Source organism: Olea europaea, chromosome 11, assembly GCF_002742605.1.
Source record: "Olea europaea var. sylvestris chromosome 11, O_europaea_v1, whole genome shotgun sequence".
NCBI lineage: Eukaryota > Viridiplantae > Streptophyta > Magnoliopsida > Lamiales > Oleaceae > Olea > Olea europaea.
In genome coordinates, this window is record NC_036247.1 from 36805302 (window position 1) to 36823646 (window position 18345).

General features: G+C 33.2%; 1 protein-coding gene across 4 annotated transcripts; it reads right to left on the bottom strand.

Annotated features, from left to right (window-relative positions):
• Positions 1–617: 617 nt before the first annotated feature.
• On the bottom strand, positions 618–12505 carry LOC111404270 (histone-lysine N-methyltransferase, H3 lysine-9 specific SUVH4-like). Of its 4 annotated transcripts, XM_023033086.1 has the most exons (15): positions 12419–12505; positions 11753–11821; positions 10631–10685; positions 8954–9055; positions 8704–8858; positions 8294–8476; positions 6786–6893; positions 6160–6258; positions 4639–4688; positions 4460–4548; positions 3264–3426; positions 2022–2127; positions 1757–1939; positions 1131–1355; positions 618–1023 (listed from the first exon to the last, which is right to left on the bottom strand). In XM_023033086.1, the coding sequence occupies exons 3-15, from the start codon at positions 10683–10685 to the stop codon at positions 910–912; spliced, it is 1632 nt and encodes a 543-aa protein (XP_022888854.1). In that variant the 5' UTR covers positions 11753–11821; positions 12419–12505; the 3' UTR covers positions 618–909. The 4 variants fall into 4 exon arrangements, with proteins under 4 accessions (XP_022888854.1, XP_022888855.1, XP_022888857.1 ...); XM_023033087.1 differs by lacking the exon at positions 8704–8858 and having other exon boundaries at positions 8946–9055; XM_023033089.1 differs by lacking the exons at positions 8294–8476; positions 8704–8858 and having other exon boundaries at positions 8946–9055.
• Positions 12506–18345: the final 5840 nt, after the last annotated feature.

Consider the following 18345-nt stretch of genomic DNA (forward strand, 5'->3'; position numbering starts at 1 on the left):
GTACAAAGGCCGTAAGGTTGTTCTCATGATCTTAGCGTGTGGTGTCTATGCATCTATGATGGTGGAGTTAAAGTTCAAGTGTAGTTGTTGATTATGGTGGTTGAGGTGATGGTGAGCACTAGCAAAGATGTTGCTGGCGGTGGCCATCTTCCAACTATGGTGGTTCAATTTAAATTGAATTTTTATAATTGGTCTGATATGCTTAAAAAATTAAATTTGCATGTTAATTGGATTAGCGTGCAAATACAGTAATTATTTTCATTCAATAGTTCAAAATATTGAATGAGATCAGATCGATATCACTATTGGCAGAGTCTGCTTAGTCAATACAATTTGTGCAGGTATCTGTCCCCTATCTTGAACAATCTCCCTATGGAAAGGCTATGTTTAGACCCCTTTTCGGAGGAGATCATCCTCTAAACGGCGACTAATATATCAAAATACATGAAAACATTATGACAAAGTTTGTACACTCAAATCGATCTCAATAATGATCCTCCTATAGAGACTCATTCCTTAGATTGATGATTAAACATGACGATATTGACTTCTTAAAATAACTTTAAAGAAGTCGGTGGGAACTTAGCACCAACCAAAAATGATATTTCCTGTAGAAGTGGCCAATGGATTTTGAAGATCCATATATGATCGCATACTAAATAATACAAACATTTTAATAGTTTCAGACTTATAATACATTCTAATCCATGTGTTATAACACAAATATTATCGTATTCTTCCAACACATTTGTTCATATAGGAAAATTTCATTAAACCTCCAACAAGGTAACGAAGATTCCAAAAATTACATTGACTGGCTTTCTCTACACAGGATAAAATAAAGTTTTAAATGATGAGTCATGGACAATTGAAGTAGTTTGTAGCTTCCGTCTATGAACTCAATCAGAATTAGAATAGGCGTTTTCTACATTCTGCAGCTCCACAATAGCAAGGCATTTGTCGGATCTTGCCATTCGGATCCATCACACTATCAAGAGCATACCCATAATCGTATGTAAGTTCCTACAGATGAGCAATAACAAAATATGATCACTAAAACTTTTTAACTTATCCATAAGCACTTCACCTTGAGCTTCAGAAAATCGACAAGAGACTGAGGATTAAAGCACCTTGAGTGGTGTTATATTGTCAGCAGCCATTAGTATCACCCGAGCAAGTTTAATATCATGATGATTGCTTAACACGCATTGAACGAACAAATTGGGTTGGCAGCTATGATTGATGAACCGAGCAAAATTACCAGTCTGGCCTGCGTCAATGCAAAATGGCACACTCTCGGATGTATCATCAACTTTTCCCACGTGAGATGGCAAAGCCACGTCCCTCAGTCGTCTCTAGAAAGTTGGGAAAAGCTTTGAGTGATTAGAAACAATATTAGACAATAGAAGGTACATGTTAAAAAACACTAACACTATAAGTAAATATGTTAAAAGTTCAGCCAAATGAGCTAAAACTAAGAGAGTGGAAATGACAACATGAAAGAGTAAAAAGCACAAGAAAATATGGAAGTCAGAAGGCATACACAACGTCAATCTCTCATTAGCAAACAATACATTCAATGAAGAATATATGTATAAAGTGCGAGATTGAGCTCGTTTGGTAACAATTCTTTCAATAAAATATTCATGTAAACCCAAAACATTTTAATCACACATTCTCCAAAAATTTACTACTCAAAAACTCATTCTTCCCAAAAAAAGGCTGTCAAACAGGAGCTAAGACTTGAAATATTTACCTCTCTTCCATCCAGTGCGTTCATTGTTTGCAAGCAATCAATGTCAAAAACATAACTGTTATCAGCAGCAGGGTCTAGATCATCTGTCTTCATAAGCAAACCAATGTATTCACAAACAGGGGCCCCAGAAGGTATATAGTCCCAGGATCTGACACCCCAACCCATCCTTGGGGTACGAAATACCTGGTGATCAGTGTCAAAAATGATATAGAGATTGACCTACTTTGAGAACACTAGAAAAGAAAATTTGAATGCACATACAAACCTCTAGTCGATAGTTAGGTGGCCTCTGGGATACCCGATTGACACAATTAGGTCCACAGCCACAATTTGGACCGCATTCAAACACAACAGCCTTTGGCTCAATTAATCTGTCAACATAAGTAGGTAAGAAACATCAGAGCACTGAAATTGCAGAATAGTAAATAAATATTTTGGACAGATTAATCAGGCTTGTCTTCTTTTCCACGAAAAGGCGAAGAAGTAGCAACATGCCAACGTATGAAACGGTAGCGGTTCAAAGTGCCAACTTGAGTCCTAGAAATCATACACTAGATAAACTGAAGGCCCATTTCATAGGTGGAATCTCAATTCCACCAAGAATGAGGAGAGAAGCTCTTGCCATTGTTTAATTAAGACAGACATGAAAGCAGAAAGGTAGTAGTTACCCAAAAAAAATGAAAAAAAAAAAAAAAAAATCCACGGGCCCACTATCCATACCCAAATACCGACTCCCCACCAAAACCAACCAAACTGATAAAAAAATTACTAGGAAAAACATTAAAAGCAAAGGAAAAGCAAGAGTGTATCATTCCTCTTCATAATGTTCAAGGACGAATTATTCCAGCCTAGCTAATTAGGCCTGGAATGAAGCAAACAATCTAATTTATGTACATCATTATATCTTCAAGGATATAATCAAGAAGTATACAGACNCCTTCAAAATTAGACACTCAATTAGAAGCTCTTTTTTCTACACAGTTTCATTTAGACTTTAACTATATTAATATGAAAGTTATTGTAGATTTTGGAAAGTAATAAAATCATTAGATGACCAACTCCTTTTGACCATGACGAATTCAGGAAAGACATGTGACTAAAACTCCAAGGCAACTACCTAGAAGATAAATCAAAAATCAAACTTGAGTAAGAGATAAAGGAATAAGAACAAATTCAACTTGCCCATGGGAAAAGGTGATCAATGAAAATCGATGACCACCCTAAAGCAACTGATAGGATATGGAAACCACTTTTTCTATAGAAGAAGAAGCAAAATTTCGCGAGTAACAAGTACTAATTGACCAAATTTTCTGCTTTCAATATCAACTCCTTTATCCAAAACGCAATTCACGTTCATGGATGTTGGAATGTTTTCAGTCTGACCATGTTTTACACAGCGAAAAGCACATAGCAACCCAAAGAAGGATCAAAGCAAATTTGTTAACATATACTAACTAATATAGTCTATCAATGGCCTTAGAACCTTAGTCGCTACAAGTTCTCTCACCTCCCGCCATGGCTGTGCACATATGGGAAATCGCCTCCGTTAAGTTTAGCACAAGCACAAGTTCTAGGATCTGTACACTTGTCTTGACAATTGCATCCAGGGGGAGCATTTGTACGGAGATTTATATTCTTAGAATATTTCATATCCTTGATGTAGTTGAAACCTATTTCAAGACCAAAAACAGAAAAATATTGGAAAAAAAATCAAGGACAGTTGATGTGAAAACTGAGAAGGAACAGACATGTTACAAAATTTAAATTACATATTTATTAAAGTAATGTTGCATCACCAGTAGATATCAAAACAGTACAAGAGAAGATGAAAAGAAACAGAAGTAAGAGCTAATAACTGATGGTATATTCCTTCACCAGTGCTCATTTTCATATGTTCTAATTACTAACGACTAGGTAAAATGCTCCATACACCTTTCAAAACTAAAATTTTAGAATTGACTGACTGAATCTTAGAGATGCATGTTATTTAATAAACCAAAGGTTAATTCAGATACATCTATATAAAGTTCATAGAAAAATTGAAAGTTAAAAGACCAACATAATGGTGACTTTTGTAATTATACTTATACCAATGGGAAGATTTAATGAAATCAATCATAGGAATCAAAATAAAAATCCAACTCTTTTACTTATTTTTTAATTCTATTTCCTAATATATGTTTGTACTTTTGCATATCCCTAAAATTCCATTTTCAGTGCATGCTCCATACCATGTTAATCGGAACCTTCAAATCCAGCACCTCTAACAAAATCACTCAACCTATGATGTACTAGCGACCTGAATTGTGCTTCTGACAAAGGAATTTGGCCGTGAGCTTGATGCTCAACATAGGATGCAGGAATGGCTATGTTTTCCTTTCTTCATACTTCTCAGGCAAAACACTTATCCTAAATCTTCACTCAGATGGTTATGCCAGTTTGTGTATTTAACAGAAAGTTTAAGTTTATAATATTGATTTTTGCAACTCTAAGTTCCTGGCAGAATTTAATTCCACCAGTTCTCAGTCTTGAACCCATCTCTGGCTTAAAGACCAGTGTTTCAACAGGGGAAACTAGTACAACTGTCTGTACAATCCATTACCGTCGTGTCCCTTGAACTTGATGTCCACATCAAACAAAAGTCACAATATATATATATATATATACGCGGGTATGACCACCAAAACAGATAAATAAACTTGCCTTTAGGAGGGATAGGTGGATCATCAACCAAATTAGTAACAGGAATGGGAATATCTTCTTGGCCTCCAGTAATGTCTTCACACACCAACCTTATTACTCAAAAAAGGCAGGATTCTCACATTTCCAATAGGTGAAAACGAAAGAAGGTGACACTAGATAGTTATATAATGCTGACATACCCGCGTATTTCAGATATTGAATTAGGAATACGGCCTCGAGTAAAATAAACCTGCGATAAAGATAAACAAATGATAATAAAAAAATAAGCATCGAAGTGGCTAAGTACTAATTAGTCATTAGACTAACTCAGCATCTTTATACAATTTTTTGTCAGAATATTTGCGATAAACTCAACTCTTAAGGTTTTTCAATACTATTAGCTATGATACACCTACATGGATACGAGTGTTTGGCACGACATGTGTTGGACACATCAACTCGAGATTTTCAAAAAAGTAATGATACAAAATGACATCAACACATTCATTAATTAATTTATTTTTGTGCAAAATAAATAAATTTTTGTATACTTGTTGCATCAAAAACAAATACTGGTTTTTCAATTTTTCCACTTCACCGTTTATAGCTTACAAAGGGTTTTCATTTAATTGCTTCTAAATTGAAGGATTAAACAACAATTTAATCAAGTAAAAACGTGGGTCTTTCTTACTTACCAATTAAGTACACTTGGGCTTTGAGTGTTTTAAATAATGGACCACATTTCTTCTATTTTTAGAAAGTGCCTCTTTTATATAAAATTAAAAATTCAAAGACTTGTTTAAAAAGCAAAAATCTTGTGACTTCAATTGTCTTCTTCCACGAAAATTAGAGTTTCATCTACAAATCAGGTGTCGCTGCTGCAATTCTCACCCCCCATGGCTAAATAAAACTCATCGCTGGTGATATTTGACAACATCGGAAACTGTGCCATCAACATCAATCACCACCCACCCTCCATTTGATTTTTCTTTCAAAAATAGACCAAGCCATGTCAGTTAATCTATTCTATTTTATTTTATTTTTTTTGTAATTTTTTTCTCATTTTTCAAATCCCCCGGCTGTGTCAGAAGGCATGTTGGACATTAGAAATCAAAACAAATTTCTGATGAGCCACCAGGCACATCCAACACGTGTCAGATTGTATCAGTGTTCGATATGCTAGCCGACACCAAAGGTGTGTCAGTGCATCACAGAATATTAGTGATCAATAAATGGCCACATTTTAACCAGTCTCTAGTAACTAACTAATTACAGGAACATGTATAGCTATTTATACTATTGCATGCCCATGTACTGATATGTTCAGCTTGCACTTTGATAGTTAACTCCAACGTAATATCCTCTTTTTAAAGTACATAAAAAATAACGTGTGTCGAAATGTGTATATATTTTCGTCCAAATGTAGCTGTAAGGACTGTAAAGCTTACAACAAATGAATTTATCATTTTTATGAAAATAAACTCTCAAACTCCATAATGCTCTTTTAAATTTGAAAAGAGTACGATTTTTGGACATCATGGAAGGTACAGGTGAACAAGAAATTAGAACAGAGGACATATTTATTCAACCAAAGCAATCAATACTAGCACTCCGTCTTATATGAAGTCCAGTAGTCCACATCTTTCAGTGGGAAAGAGGGGAAAATTCATGACTTTGTGTGCAAAACACGAGCAGAAATATTAGTCAAATAGCGAAAAGACCTGATTTGTCGTCAGTGGTGGCTGTCCATCAAGCCGCTTCAGTCGAAATTTATAAACCGTGAATCCAGATACACCCTTTTCAGCCCAGTATTTGACAACCTGCAATATAAAGAAATTGTACAACCTAGATTAAAAAAAAAAAAAAAGATGCAGACACGTTGATTTAATTTATTTAGAATGTTAGGTTCATACAGTAAATCTTAATGTTGTAACTTTCTATTTATAACATGACATGTCTTGTCGAACACTTGCCTGAGAAGTGTCCCTAAAGTATTCCTCGAGTGTTAGTAATTTAAAAATTGTATAAAAAAATAAAAATGGAACAAAGCATGTGGCTTCTTGAATATGTCCTCGGCCAAGACAAAAACACAACGCTCTAGTAAGAGTGTCTGTGATGCAGAGGCCTACACTAAGGCCATGAAACAACTACATGATATCAATGTAAGCAGAATAAATTAAGGACGGCACCAGCATTCACTGGAAATTGTTATAGAATAGCTAGTTAATAACAATATGTTTTTTATGACAAGTCCTGCACAATTATGCACAACACAGGATTGCCACCTTATCAGTAGAAAGTTAAACAGAAAGGACTAGATTGCTGGGGGTAGATTGAGGATAAAAACCTGGTATAGGCCATCATATGTGTAAACCTTTCCTGCATAGCTGTTTTCAGTCTTTCGACATAAGTGTCCACGAGTCACTCTAACAGGTATGGATTGCTCCATACAGTTCTGCAAAAAAAATAAAAATAAAAAAGGATCTGGAAGTTACTCGAGATACTTCCACCCACAAAATGCCGAATGCATATTCACATTTTTATATGCTCTGACAGGCAGAACTGTGAGCTACATGGAGACACAGTAAGCAGGAATCATAGAAATATAAGATTATGTTTGCATAGAAATGCCAAATCATAACACCGGCAAGGAGAACATAGTGTAACTAATACTCTATTTAGCTGTTTGAAAATCTGTAGGACAACCACTTGATTATAGACCTTCAAACGTGGAGACAAGTAGTTGCATCAGAAATTATGTCAACATTAGATTAAATTGAATCAAGTATACAGGAAATAGGATTCTGAAGTTTGCGGGCACAGGGATCTCTAATTAACAATCAAACTACTAATGACCATCCTTGTGTCAATAAAAACCATAGATGGGACTAGTTTGCTACAAATATGGAAGCAAGATAAGACAGTTCCCCTGTGAAAAATAGAATCTTCAAAAATACAAAATAGACGACCATGAGAACCCTTCTTTTTTTTTTTTTTTTTTTTTTTTTTTTTTAACACTACCTAAAGAATGGAATTTGAAAATATCAGTGGTTGCAATTACCCCGCTGCAGACAATGATATATTCGTTACTCAGTACAGTACTAACCTTTTGTAGCAATTATGATACAGAGATTGTATATCGATCCTTGTCATTCATCTTATGAACAATAAATTTTAACACGGGGGACCTTCTTTCTCTGTCTTCAATCATCAACCCTCAGGTTATCTCATGCAAGATAACAGTTTCTAACCGGATCATATTACTTTCCTTTTTATTTCAAATCAGGTTATCTCATGCAAGATAGGGGTATGGTCAATTGTCGGCATATACCATGAGTTCTACGCCATACCTTGCTGGTACGAATACCTTCGTTTAATATAATCTTTTTGGTGTAGAAAGTCTCAAATTCAGGATCTTCCACTGCGTGAATTTCCTGAGAAACGAAGTCAACCCCGCTACCCCCTTACATTGGGGTAATCCCGATTGTCTTACTGATTCTCTTGCCAAAACAAGAAAGAATTTCTTTCACTACACTAAATAGGAAGTTACATTTGTAGCAGTCCAAGAATTACTCCGCAAAATGATGCATTTTTTGTTCTTTCTTCATTGGGTTTGAACTGGCTAGACATGGTTTAGTTTAGGGCAGTCATGGAGAATAATGAATTAAATATTGTGGTCTACTCACTAACAAATACAATATCCCGCATCATAGATAATGTATAAATAAATCAATACATCCTCATATGGAAGATTTAAACACAAAAGTGCAGCCAAAAGTCTGTTTATCACATATAAGGTATGCGGAGTGGGAGTACAAAGAAACACACAAACAATGGAAAGTGGAATCTACGTGCCTTTAGTCCCAGATTACCACGTTCCATTACTTGATCTCTGATCTGACGCTTATTACCGAGCAAGTTGTTGCCACCTTGACCAGTGTAGACAACTTCCTCACAGTTGTCTTGATCGTCTTCATACTGGCCAGACAAGACAATAGATGTTGCAAGGGGTAGTGTGTACTGACTACAATCCAGCAACTGAAGGGACACGAAAATGAAATCCAAAATGGAAAAATAAAATTTCTCTATCAAGATTGCTAATCAAAGAAAAGAAAGATTACATGTCAAATACGTAAAGCAACAAAATGAAAAAATAACAAAGGACACACAAAGTAATTCCAATCGAATGAAATGACATGTTTTAGGAACCGTTGTTCCACTATAGAAAAACCTAAAGAGCTTCATAGGGTTAAGACAACACCAACAACGTGGGTATTTAGTTTTGAAATTCCAGCAAAAAGTCCCTCAACAGATGGCAAATCTGATAGCTGAATAGGCAAGATATTTCTGAACCCGAGGGTAAAGCTACATATCACTCCTTTTACATGGCCTATGGCCTCATAAATATTCAGCCATTTACCTGAGAGGCCAGAGAACCAAATATATAAAATGAATAGTACAAGAGCATCCATGATCTGAGAATCGTGATAAAGGAATTCAATATTACCGACTTACGAGCAGCCGTGCCAATAAAATCAATTCCATTCAGCCAATGACCGTGAAAACCAACAACCACCATCTCAGCCCGAGAGAAAAATTGATGACCAACATCAATTCCTGCCATCACAAATGCATTTAAAATCCATTTATGCTTATCCAGAAAAATATAGTGTTATAAAAATTTACTTCAGTGTCCAGACGATTCAAGGATTATTCAAGCCGAGATATTGATGACATATCTTAGATTCATTAACTGGAAGTTGAGGATTAACATGGTATTTAAGGCCTAGTTTGTAAAAGTTTGTAAAACTCTTATTGCGACATTAGAAGTTTTATATTTATTATTTAATGATAGAAAAAATGTTTCTGCAATAAGCTTATATTAAATAAGAAACTCATTTAGAATTGAGATATTCTCACACCACTCAAGAAATCTCTCATAATGAGATGAAGAATGGAAAAAAAAAAAAAAAAAAAAAAAAAAAAAAAAGAAAAAAAAAAAAAAAAAAAAAAAAAAAAAGCAAAGAGAAATATATATAGAGAGGCTTATTAAGTATTTTTGAAGTACTTGTCTGGTAGTGTTTTTAAGTTGTAGGTCCTATAGAATGTGAGAATAATAAACAGTTAGGTTGTTGGTGTTATGGACCTAAATTAAAACTCAAGTTATTGTTAAAGAGGCTCTAAAATAACAAGACAATATGGTAATACCAAGAAGTGGGATGAACGTCTAAGCACTAAATAACATGTCAAGCACGAAACCATGAGCATGTTTGAAACCCATTTTTGGCACAAAATGCATTGTGGGATAGTATTTTGATGAAGAATTTGTAGCTAAAAAATAAGAAAAAAATTAAAATTTGCGAATAATATTATTTTATTCAATAATGTGTAGTTGAAAATAAAAGAGAAAAATATATTTTAAAAATAATTGGGACCAAAAAAGATGCTCAATTAACATTAAGAATTTTTCATACCGGTGGAGTATTCACGGGGGGTACTGCAGAACATGTGCAGGCCCCTTCTAATGGAAAAATCAAATTCAATGAGGATTTGGTTCATCCGACACGTACACGTCATGGACATCCTGCCTTTCTATGTTCTATAGACTTGTATGTAACTATTGAGAGTGAAGATATTCTACATAATGTAAATGTTCCATCCAAAAGTTTTCTTTTAGTTCAAAACGATCAATATGTAGAATCAGAACAAGTGATTGCTGAGATTCATGCAGTAACATCTCGGAAATATTCCGCCATAGTTAGGGCAGTCAAACCAACTCTCATACGAGCTACAGGCAGTTCATTCATCTGGCCATAAACTAGAGCCACTTTTGATTCTGCAATATTTCTTCATTAATCACTCCAGATTCTTTCATTTCCATGTAAATATCATTTCCTTCACGAGTACGTTCACCCACTCCGCCAAATACGGATACACCCCCAATATAAGAAACAATAAAGACAAAAAGCAAAATGCAAATTAAACTAATTCTTCTTAGACCATTTAAAAGCCATGTTTTAGCACCAAACCATTGTTACCTCCCTAAATATGGAAGAAATAAACACTTACATTAAGCAAAAGGCTGCAATGCAAATGCTACTAGACGTTTACACATTACACAACTATAATATTCTCCACGGTTTTCATTTATCCTATAACCTTTACAAAAACTATTATACACAGTTTACTAACCTGGAATGGAGCCAAACCTCTTCTCAGGGTTTAGAATAGCTCCCATCTCCATCATCTGCTAATTTTTCACAAGCATTACATCAAAAGTTATGAAAAGGGTAAGGTACTACCACATTCAAGACATAAAGCAAGAATCAAATTGGAGTAAAATCTAAATGTTTTGCAATATCTATTCCGTATTGTGTCGGACATACGTGTCATATGCATCATAGTCGGTATGCATTTGTAATATCTGCATTTGCAAGGATCAATTCAATATAATGTCGGACACACAAGTCCATATCAGTGTATCATAGTCTAAACATGTGGATAAACACCAAACTACCATAACCACAGATTGTATGATAGTATATTGTTAACCACTAATTTTAAAGAATAAATGTGTACATCTTAAAACTTTTAGATGATGTAGTGCAACATGGTAGGAGAGTAAGCAAATGTCCTGGGATAAAAAATGAATCTAGCTCGCACACTAGGGGTGAAGACTAAATTTAAACAAATAACTAGGTAATCCTCGGTCCTCTCTAACAACTTAAGATTTTTCTTCCTAATTAATTGCACATGTTTCAAAAGGCTTAATCAGGTATCAAGGCATTTTGTTCTGTGAGGCTAGCCATAAGCCCTTAAGCGCTTTGAGGCGCAAGCCTCAAGATAGATACAGTAATATATAATTCAAAAATATATTATTATAAAATTATGTTCATTATAAATCATTCACCATCTTAAAGAATCAATGATAAAAACAAATTAATAAATAAAAAGTTTAGCTTGCAAACTAACATAAATTAAATCAAGATAAAGAAAAATAGTCCAAAAGGAGGAGGCCCATAATAGAGTGTCCGGAAAAAGCAAGACAAAAAGGGAAATTAGTTGCGTAAGCGTCACCAATAAATCAAGGCATAAACACAAAAATGGCACTTAATGAGAGGGATATGCAGTGTAAGCCTCGAATACATTTTTTTTTAACAATGAATTGCATAATATCCATTAATAACTAATGTGCTTTGAAAATTCTAACAAATTAGCAAAGGTTAGGAATATTAAATAGAACTAGATTAATGGAAAGCGAACGTCAACAAGGTGCATGTATATAAAGATTTATCCCAGAAAATGATGACATGCCTTAGTTATAGCTTTCAAGTCAGGTCGTTTGGAGCCCCTTTTAGTGTCATCAGCAGCTATACATTTCTTCTGCACAAATTTCAACATTATAAGCTGTTTCAGAAGTTTACTACCATTTGGGCAATAAAAAACTGCACAAAAACAGTCAACAATGCTGCAATACACAGCTTCCACGAGCATTAAAACAAGCAGGCTTCTGGTGAGGTGCCTTCCTGGAGTTTAAAAAGACAGGCAGCTGGCCAAAAGGAAGCTTGAATCTGCTTCAGGTTATGAAGGGACTGCACCATAGTCTTCCAAGAAAAAAGGATTCCTTTACATCTAACACTTGAATCTGGACAGATTTTAACAAAATTTGCAATACAATATTTGAAATTACCTAGGAAAGGTGAAATCAAACAAGAGTCTATCAGCTCACAAATGCAAAAGGCAAACAAGAATTAATGCCAACATCAATTACTTGAGATAAGTTAACAACAGAAACAGACACCAAGTTTTGAATATTGTATGCTTGTAAGTTGTATGTACCTGATCCTAATGGGAAGACCGATCAGTGAACTCACCCGTTCACATCTCTCCCATTTCGCTGATCAAAAAACAGAGACAAGGTCACATCAGCACTTAAGGAATTTGATATTGAGAATTGAAGGAGATTGGATAAATGCAAACCTTGGACTTTGAACTCTTGTTTGATTTCCCATCAGCTTCTTGTCTTTCACACCGTTTATATTCTTCCTACAAAAGAAAGAAAAAAAAGGGTCAAAGCATCGAAATAATTTTCTTCTTCTAGAAGGTAACATAAAAGCAAAATTTCTGATGTTTTCCAAGCAGTAACTAACAAAAGCATAGCCCCTGTTTGGCCCCCGTTAAGCCTCCATTTGGCTCCCATTTTTAAAGGGTTTTTCTATGGGTACATTAAGGGGTGCAACTGGGTGTCCACCCCCTATTGGAGGGGGGCCTGTGGCTGCTGCCGGGTCTCCGGCTGTAACGGGTTAGGTACCCATAGAAAACCCCTTTCTTAAAATGGAATTAAGTGGAACATTGTTTTTTTGAAAAATGAATAACTGAAAAAGAAGTAAAATTTTTTGATTTACTAGTAATATTTTATGGAAGATCGCGTGGTTGAAAATGAGAGAGAGAAATGAAATGTAACTTGATGAGATTCAAACATGGGCCAAATTAAAATTCATTTCTCTCTTGCCTTATCAAGAAAACATTTTTCAATAAAATAATATTACGAGTAAACCTAAAAATCTTTCTTTATTTTTCAATCAAACATTCTCCAAAAATTACTATTACGCTCATTAAAATGTGGATTAATGGAGCCCAAACAGGGGCATAAATTGGTCTCATATGCTTTGCAATATCTGGTCAATTCAGGAGACGTTTAACATAAGGATAATTGGTACTAACAGGTAGCCAAGAATTACAGAAAACGGAAATATTAATAATACATCTTATTCAATCTTTTTGCAAGCTAGTAGCTAAAAGAGCACAGAAAAATAACAAAAACACAAGAGTCGATACATTAAAATAAAAAAGTGTTCACAGCCCGAGTTACCACACCCTACGATTCTGGTTCGCCATCCCTTCTTCGCCAGCCAGCCCCCCCCAACTGCTCATACAGTTCTCTTCCCCATTTTATTAAAATCACCACAACTGATTGTTAATTTCTCCACTCCCTTGGAATCCTACGGAATCTAATTGAAATCGAAATTGGTAATGAGAGAGATTACCCTTCAAATGTTAATTTGGATGAACGAACGATCAAAGTTGAATCAGACATACTGGGGGTTTCTTCATCTGATTGAAAAAGAATTACTTCGCACTCAAAACTAATTAAGAATTATAAACATGTAGAAATCAAAAATGGTGGTTTCATTGTTAAATTAACCTCAATTTATGCAATCAAAGCCTCCTTGTCGACCTTCTGCAGTGATTTCCCCGGAGTCAGATATGGAAGCAGAGATGGGTCGTTGACTGCTTCTGCCTGGTTCGCTAGAATAGATGAGAGAGACGATACTGTTTTGTACGTGTTGGAACGGTTGAATTCCATGGAAAATATAATCCACCTTCCCCTAAAGAAAATATTTTCCTTGATTCCAAAGAAAATGTGATCACGTGATCAAAAGTGGGAAAATATTTTTCTTGAAAAAAATTGTCAATCAAACAAGACAAAAGTAGGAAAATAGATAGGAAAAACACATTTTCCATGGAAAATGTGTGCAATCAAACGCACCCTTAATACTTTAAAATAAGAGAGATACTTCCTAGAGATAATTTAATGAATGGTCACTAAAGTTTATTATAAGTTACCACTTGCTCACCGATATTTAAAAAGTTAGATTTTGCGTATTCAACTTTGTTATATATTACTATTTATTAATTGAAATTTAAAAGGTTACTCATTGCTCACCTAAATTTGAATAAAGTTACTCGTTACTTACTAAATTTTGCAATATATAACACTCATGGAAATGATATGGATGAGTGATGGGTAACTTTGTACAAATTTGAGTAAGTAATAAGTAACTTTTTAAATTTCGATGAGCAAATAGTTACCTATAGTAAAGTTCAGTGAACAAAGAGTAACATTTTATAATTCGGTGAGCAAATAGTAATTTATAGTGAAGTTCAGTGACCATTGATTATATTAACTCATAGGGAAATTTTACAATTACTTTACCGATAATGATGTAACAAAATTGCATTGATTGTTAGACAAATAATACTGCTCATCCAAGGTCACGTGATGCCCATGGAAATCCAGGGCCCATGTAACCTTGACATTTAGTAGCGTCCTTGTTAGACAAAAAATATAGTTAAATCAACTAATGAAATTTTCACAGATCATCATATGTAATCAATCTGTAAAATTTTCCTGTACAAATAGTAGTTTTGAAAAAATAATTGGTTTTGAAATTGAAAGATGAGTTGGCATCATAATAGAAATTTATAAATATGAGCTCAAGTTTTTATCCTATTGTATCTGTGTGCAAAGTGCTTACAAAATCAGATAGTCGCTTCAATCAAGCCATATTGTGATCAACTAAAAGTTTCTATTTCGATAGAATCGTTCAACTTTATTTAGTTCACATCGAATGAAAGAAACTTTGAAATTATGATATATTACTACTTATTTATTACATAGAGAGCGAAAAAATGAAATCATATGAACTTGTTCTGACTTAGGATAATAAGTTTGCGAGCTTTATCTTACTTCAACGTAAGAAATTTTTGCATGCTTAAGAGCTTTTCCTTTTATATTCAATGGAGATTAGGTGTTTGACTATATTTTTCGAAATAGATATCTTTGTTATGCTACAGTCTAAGTTTTGAATAAATTTGATAAAATTAGGTCCCACCGTATCTAAGCCTGACCAGATCTTCTATCTCGTTAATGTCCATAATCTTCAATTGACATAGTTGTTCTATACTGTAATTGATGCATGATAAGTGTATTTTATACACTTATTTAGGCCGTTAAAATTTAGTATTTGTTGATAAATTGGATGAAATATGGCTTAATCCTATGTATATATTGTGTGTATGTTACAATCAATGGAAAGTACGAGAATAAAGAAAATAAGCAAAAAAATGACTCAATTACATCAAGGGCAAAGTTTGGGGACTAGAATGCAATAATTCAAAAGTTAAATTGGACTGAAGAACGATGAGTTAAGAACACCAAGAGTCAATTGAAATTGGAGAAAAGCTAATGGGACAAGAAATTTTGGAAAATGACCAAAACACACACTTCAAAAAGTTAAGGGACCAAATTGCAAATTGACCCTAAAATAATTGAACTATGCGTACGCATGGGCTTGCAGGCCTTGCATACGTACGATTGGGAAATTGAACTTCCGAAATCTAATTGAGGCTACTACGCATACGCACCAAATGAATCATGCGTACGCATGGTTCAACTTTGACGAAAAAAATTCTGTTTCCTTATTTTGTTTTAGAAAAGTCTTGGTTTGAAATTTCTGGCACCATATTTATACCAAGAATCGAATAAAACACGAAGAACCTAATTTTCTAACATCTTGCAAGCCGATAAAGAGGAGAAAGAGAGAGATATACATTTAAAAACAAGACTTCATCACTTGGATTCGAAATTAAATGCATAAAGTGAAGGATTTCAAATTCTTTTCATACTTTAATGATTTAGGTGATGTTGTTATTTTATTTTCATGTATTTCCTACATTAATATGCTAGGCTAAATATCTTTGTATTGGATGGATGACAAAACTGGTTGATTCGTAGTTTTTAATTCAATACCTTGTGTTTTTATCTTACTTTATGTGTTGTGATTCCTTTAATATGCATATTCATATTGTTTTAATATTTGCGCATCATTATGGCAATAAATTGTTTATTCGTAGTGTTGAAAAATTCATGGTAGGTAGAATACTGTTATTGGACCGCATGGACAATTAATGTTAAGAATAATATTTATGACGCGTGCGATCATGTGTGATAATCTTATACATTAATGGGTGTTTGTCATATGAATTCGGACTAGAAATAGGATCGTATCGTGATAATCATAGGTTTATTATATATTGAGAAAGAATAATAAATAAAAGTGGTATTATCAATTGTGACAATTACATGAGTTGGGATAACTGTCATAGGTTGAGAATTAGAATTAAGAATTGATCAGTGGCGTCAGAAATCCAAAACATTCACTCATCTGAATTTTAAAACAAATTCTCATTAATTTTGCAATTTTTAGTTATAGAACTTAATTAGCTATTTAAACAAAAATCAACTTTTGGTTACTAATATGAATTTAATTATATCGAATACACTAAAATTAGACCTTATTCTCTGTGAGATGATAACTCTCTCATCACAATTATTAACCCGTACGCTTGCGGGATTTTGGCGAACAATGCAGTGAAGAGATAAAGTGATGAGCTAGCAGAGCTAAAAGGAGCCAAAATAGGGTTCTAGCAGATCGAAGACAGATTTATTTTAGTAAGAAAGTTAGTGCTATATCTGTTGAAGACATGAGTGAGTAATGGTAATATATAAAATTTAGATAATTGCATAAATATTAAACTATACTATAATGCATCGATACATAAATTTTGTTAGTATTGAAATTATTTGCATTAAATTTATTAATATAGATAAAATGAAAACAGATGAGATTGAAGCAATTTGCATGGCTTAGGTAAAATCATTAAATGGCATTTATGAGAACAACAATGAAAATATTAATTGAGCAAAATGATAACTGGCGAAAATTCAATTTTGTTTGACGATATGAATGTTGGTGATTTAAAATTGAAATTAATATCCCGTGGTCATTTAGACACAATTAAAAACAACACTAATGTCTATAATTACCAGTACACCTCCTTAGTGATTACTGACGATAATGTCGTCAATGATGTTATCTAGAACTACTGACGATACTTTAACAACAATAAATCTTTGATGATTGTCATCGCCAAACAATACGATTGTTGGTGACTATGGTCGAGGGTAATAAATGTTGATTAAGATAGTTTTAGGTAACTTCTCATAATGCTAGAAATATCTCAAAATATATAGTATTGAAAATTTTGGTGAATAACTAATAATTATATTTATAATATTAAATTCTGATTTTTACTTATGAGGATTATATATAGGCATTGAATTAGGTTAACATATGGACTCTGTAATTAATAACATTCTAATAAAACCTTGCCGACCTTAATTTGGATTTGAAATGATGGTAAAAGATTACAAATTTTAATGAATTTTCGTGAATCTGAATCACAAAATCCAAAAAAGAAATTCATTTAAATTGGTGAAATTTCAAAATTGCTTGCTATGTGTATTTTTAAGCTTAAAATTCATTCATTAAAAAAAAAATTTATTTATTAAAAAAATCCCTACAACACTTCTAAGGGACTCTTTATTTTTAAAGAATATATTTTACAATTTAAAGAGTATCAATAAATTTAGAGTGTAAAATTTTTTAAGTACTCCATCATACTCTTTATATTTAACACTTAATTTTCTACTCTCAAAAAATATTTATTATTTCTTCATATATTTTAATTTCATTAGCTTCCCTCCAAATTATTATATTATTTTCCTTCATTAAAAATTGATACTTTGACTGCATTTAATTATAAAAAATGAGTTCTCACTCTCTAAATTAAAATGTTAATGTAAAGAATTTCTTGAAACATCATTTTAGAGATTGACTCTTTAAAATAGTAAGTGTCTTATGCTTAAAGAGTCTTATACATCCATCAATTATTGGGAACTCCTAAATATTAATGAATTTTCATTAAAATTTCAGTATTGAACACTTACATTTTAATAAATTTTAATAGAATTCATTAAAATTGAAAACACCTAAACATGTAAATTCCAGTTTTTATTATAGAATTGATTTTTATTTTTGTTAATATTACATTTTTTATACTAAATAAAGAATGATGAAATTACATTGAAAAATTAATATTCTTTGAAAGTACTATTCTACAAATTTGTCAAATAATTGTAACAATAGTTAAATTTATGCAAACACTTTACCATTATAATAGGAAGCAAACTAGCGTTTCGTTTTTATTTTTTATTTTTAACT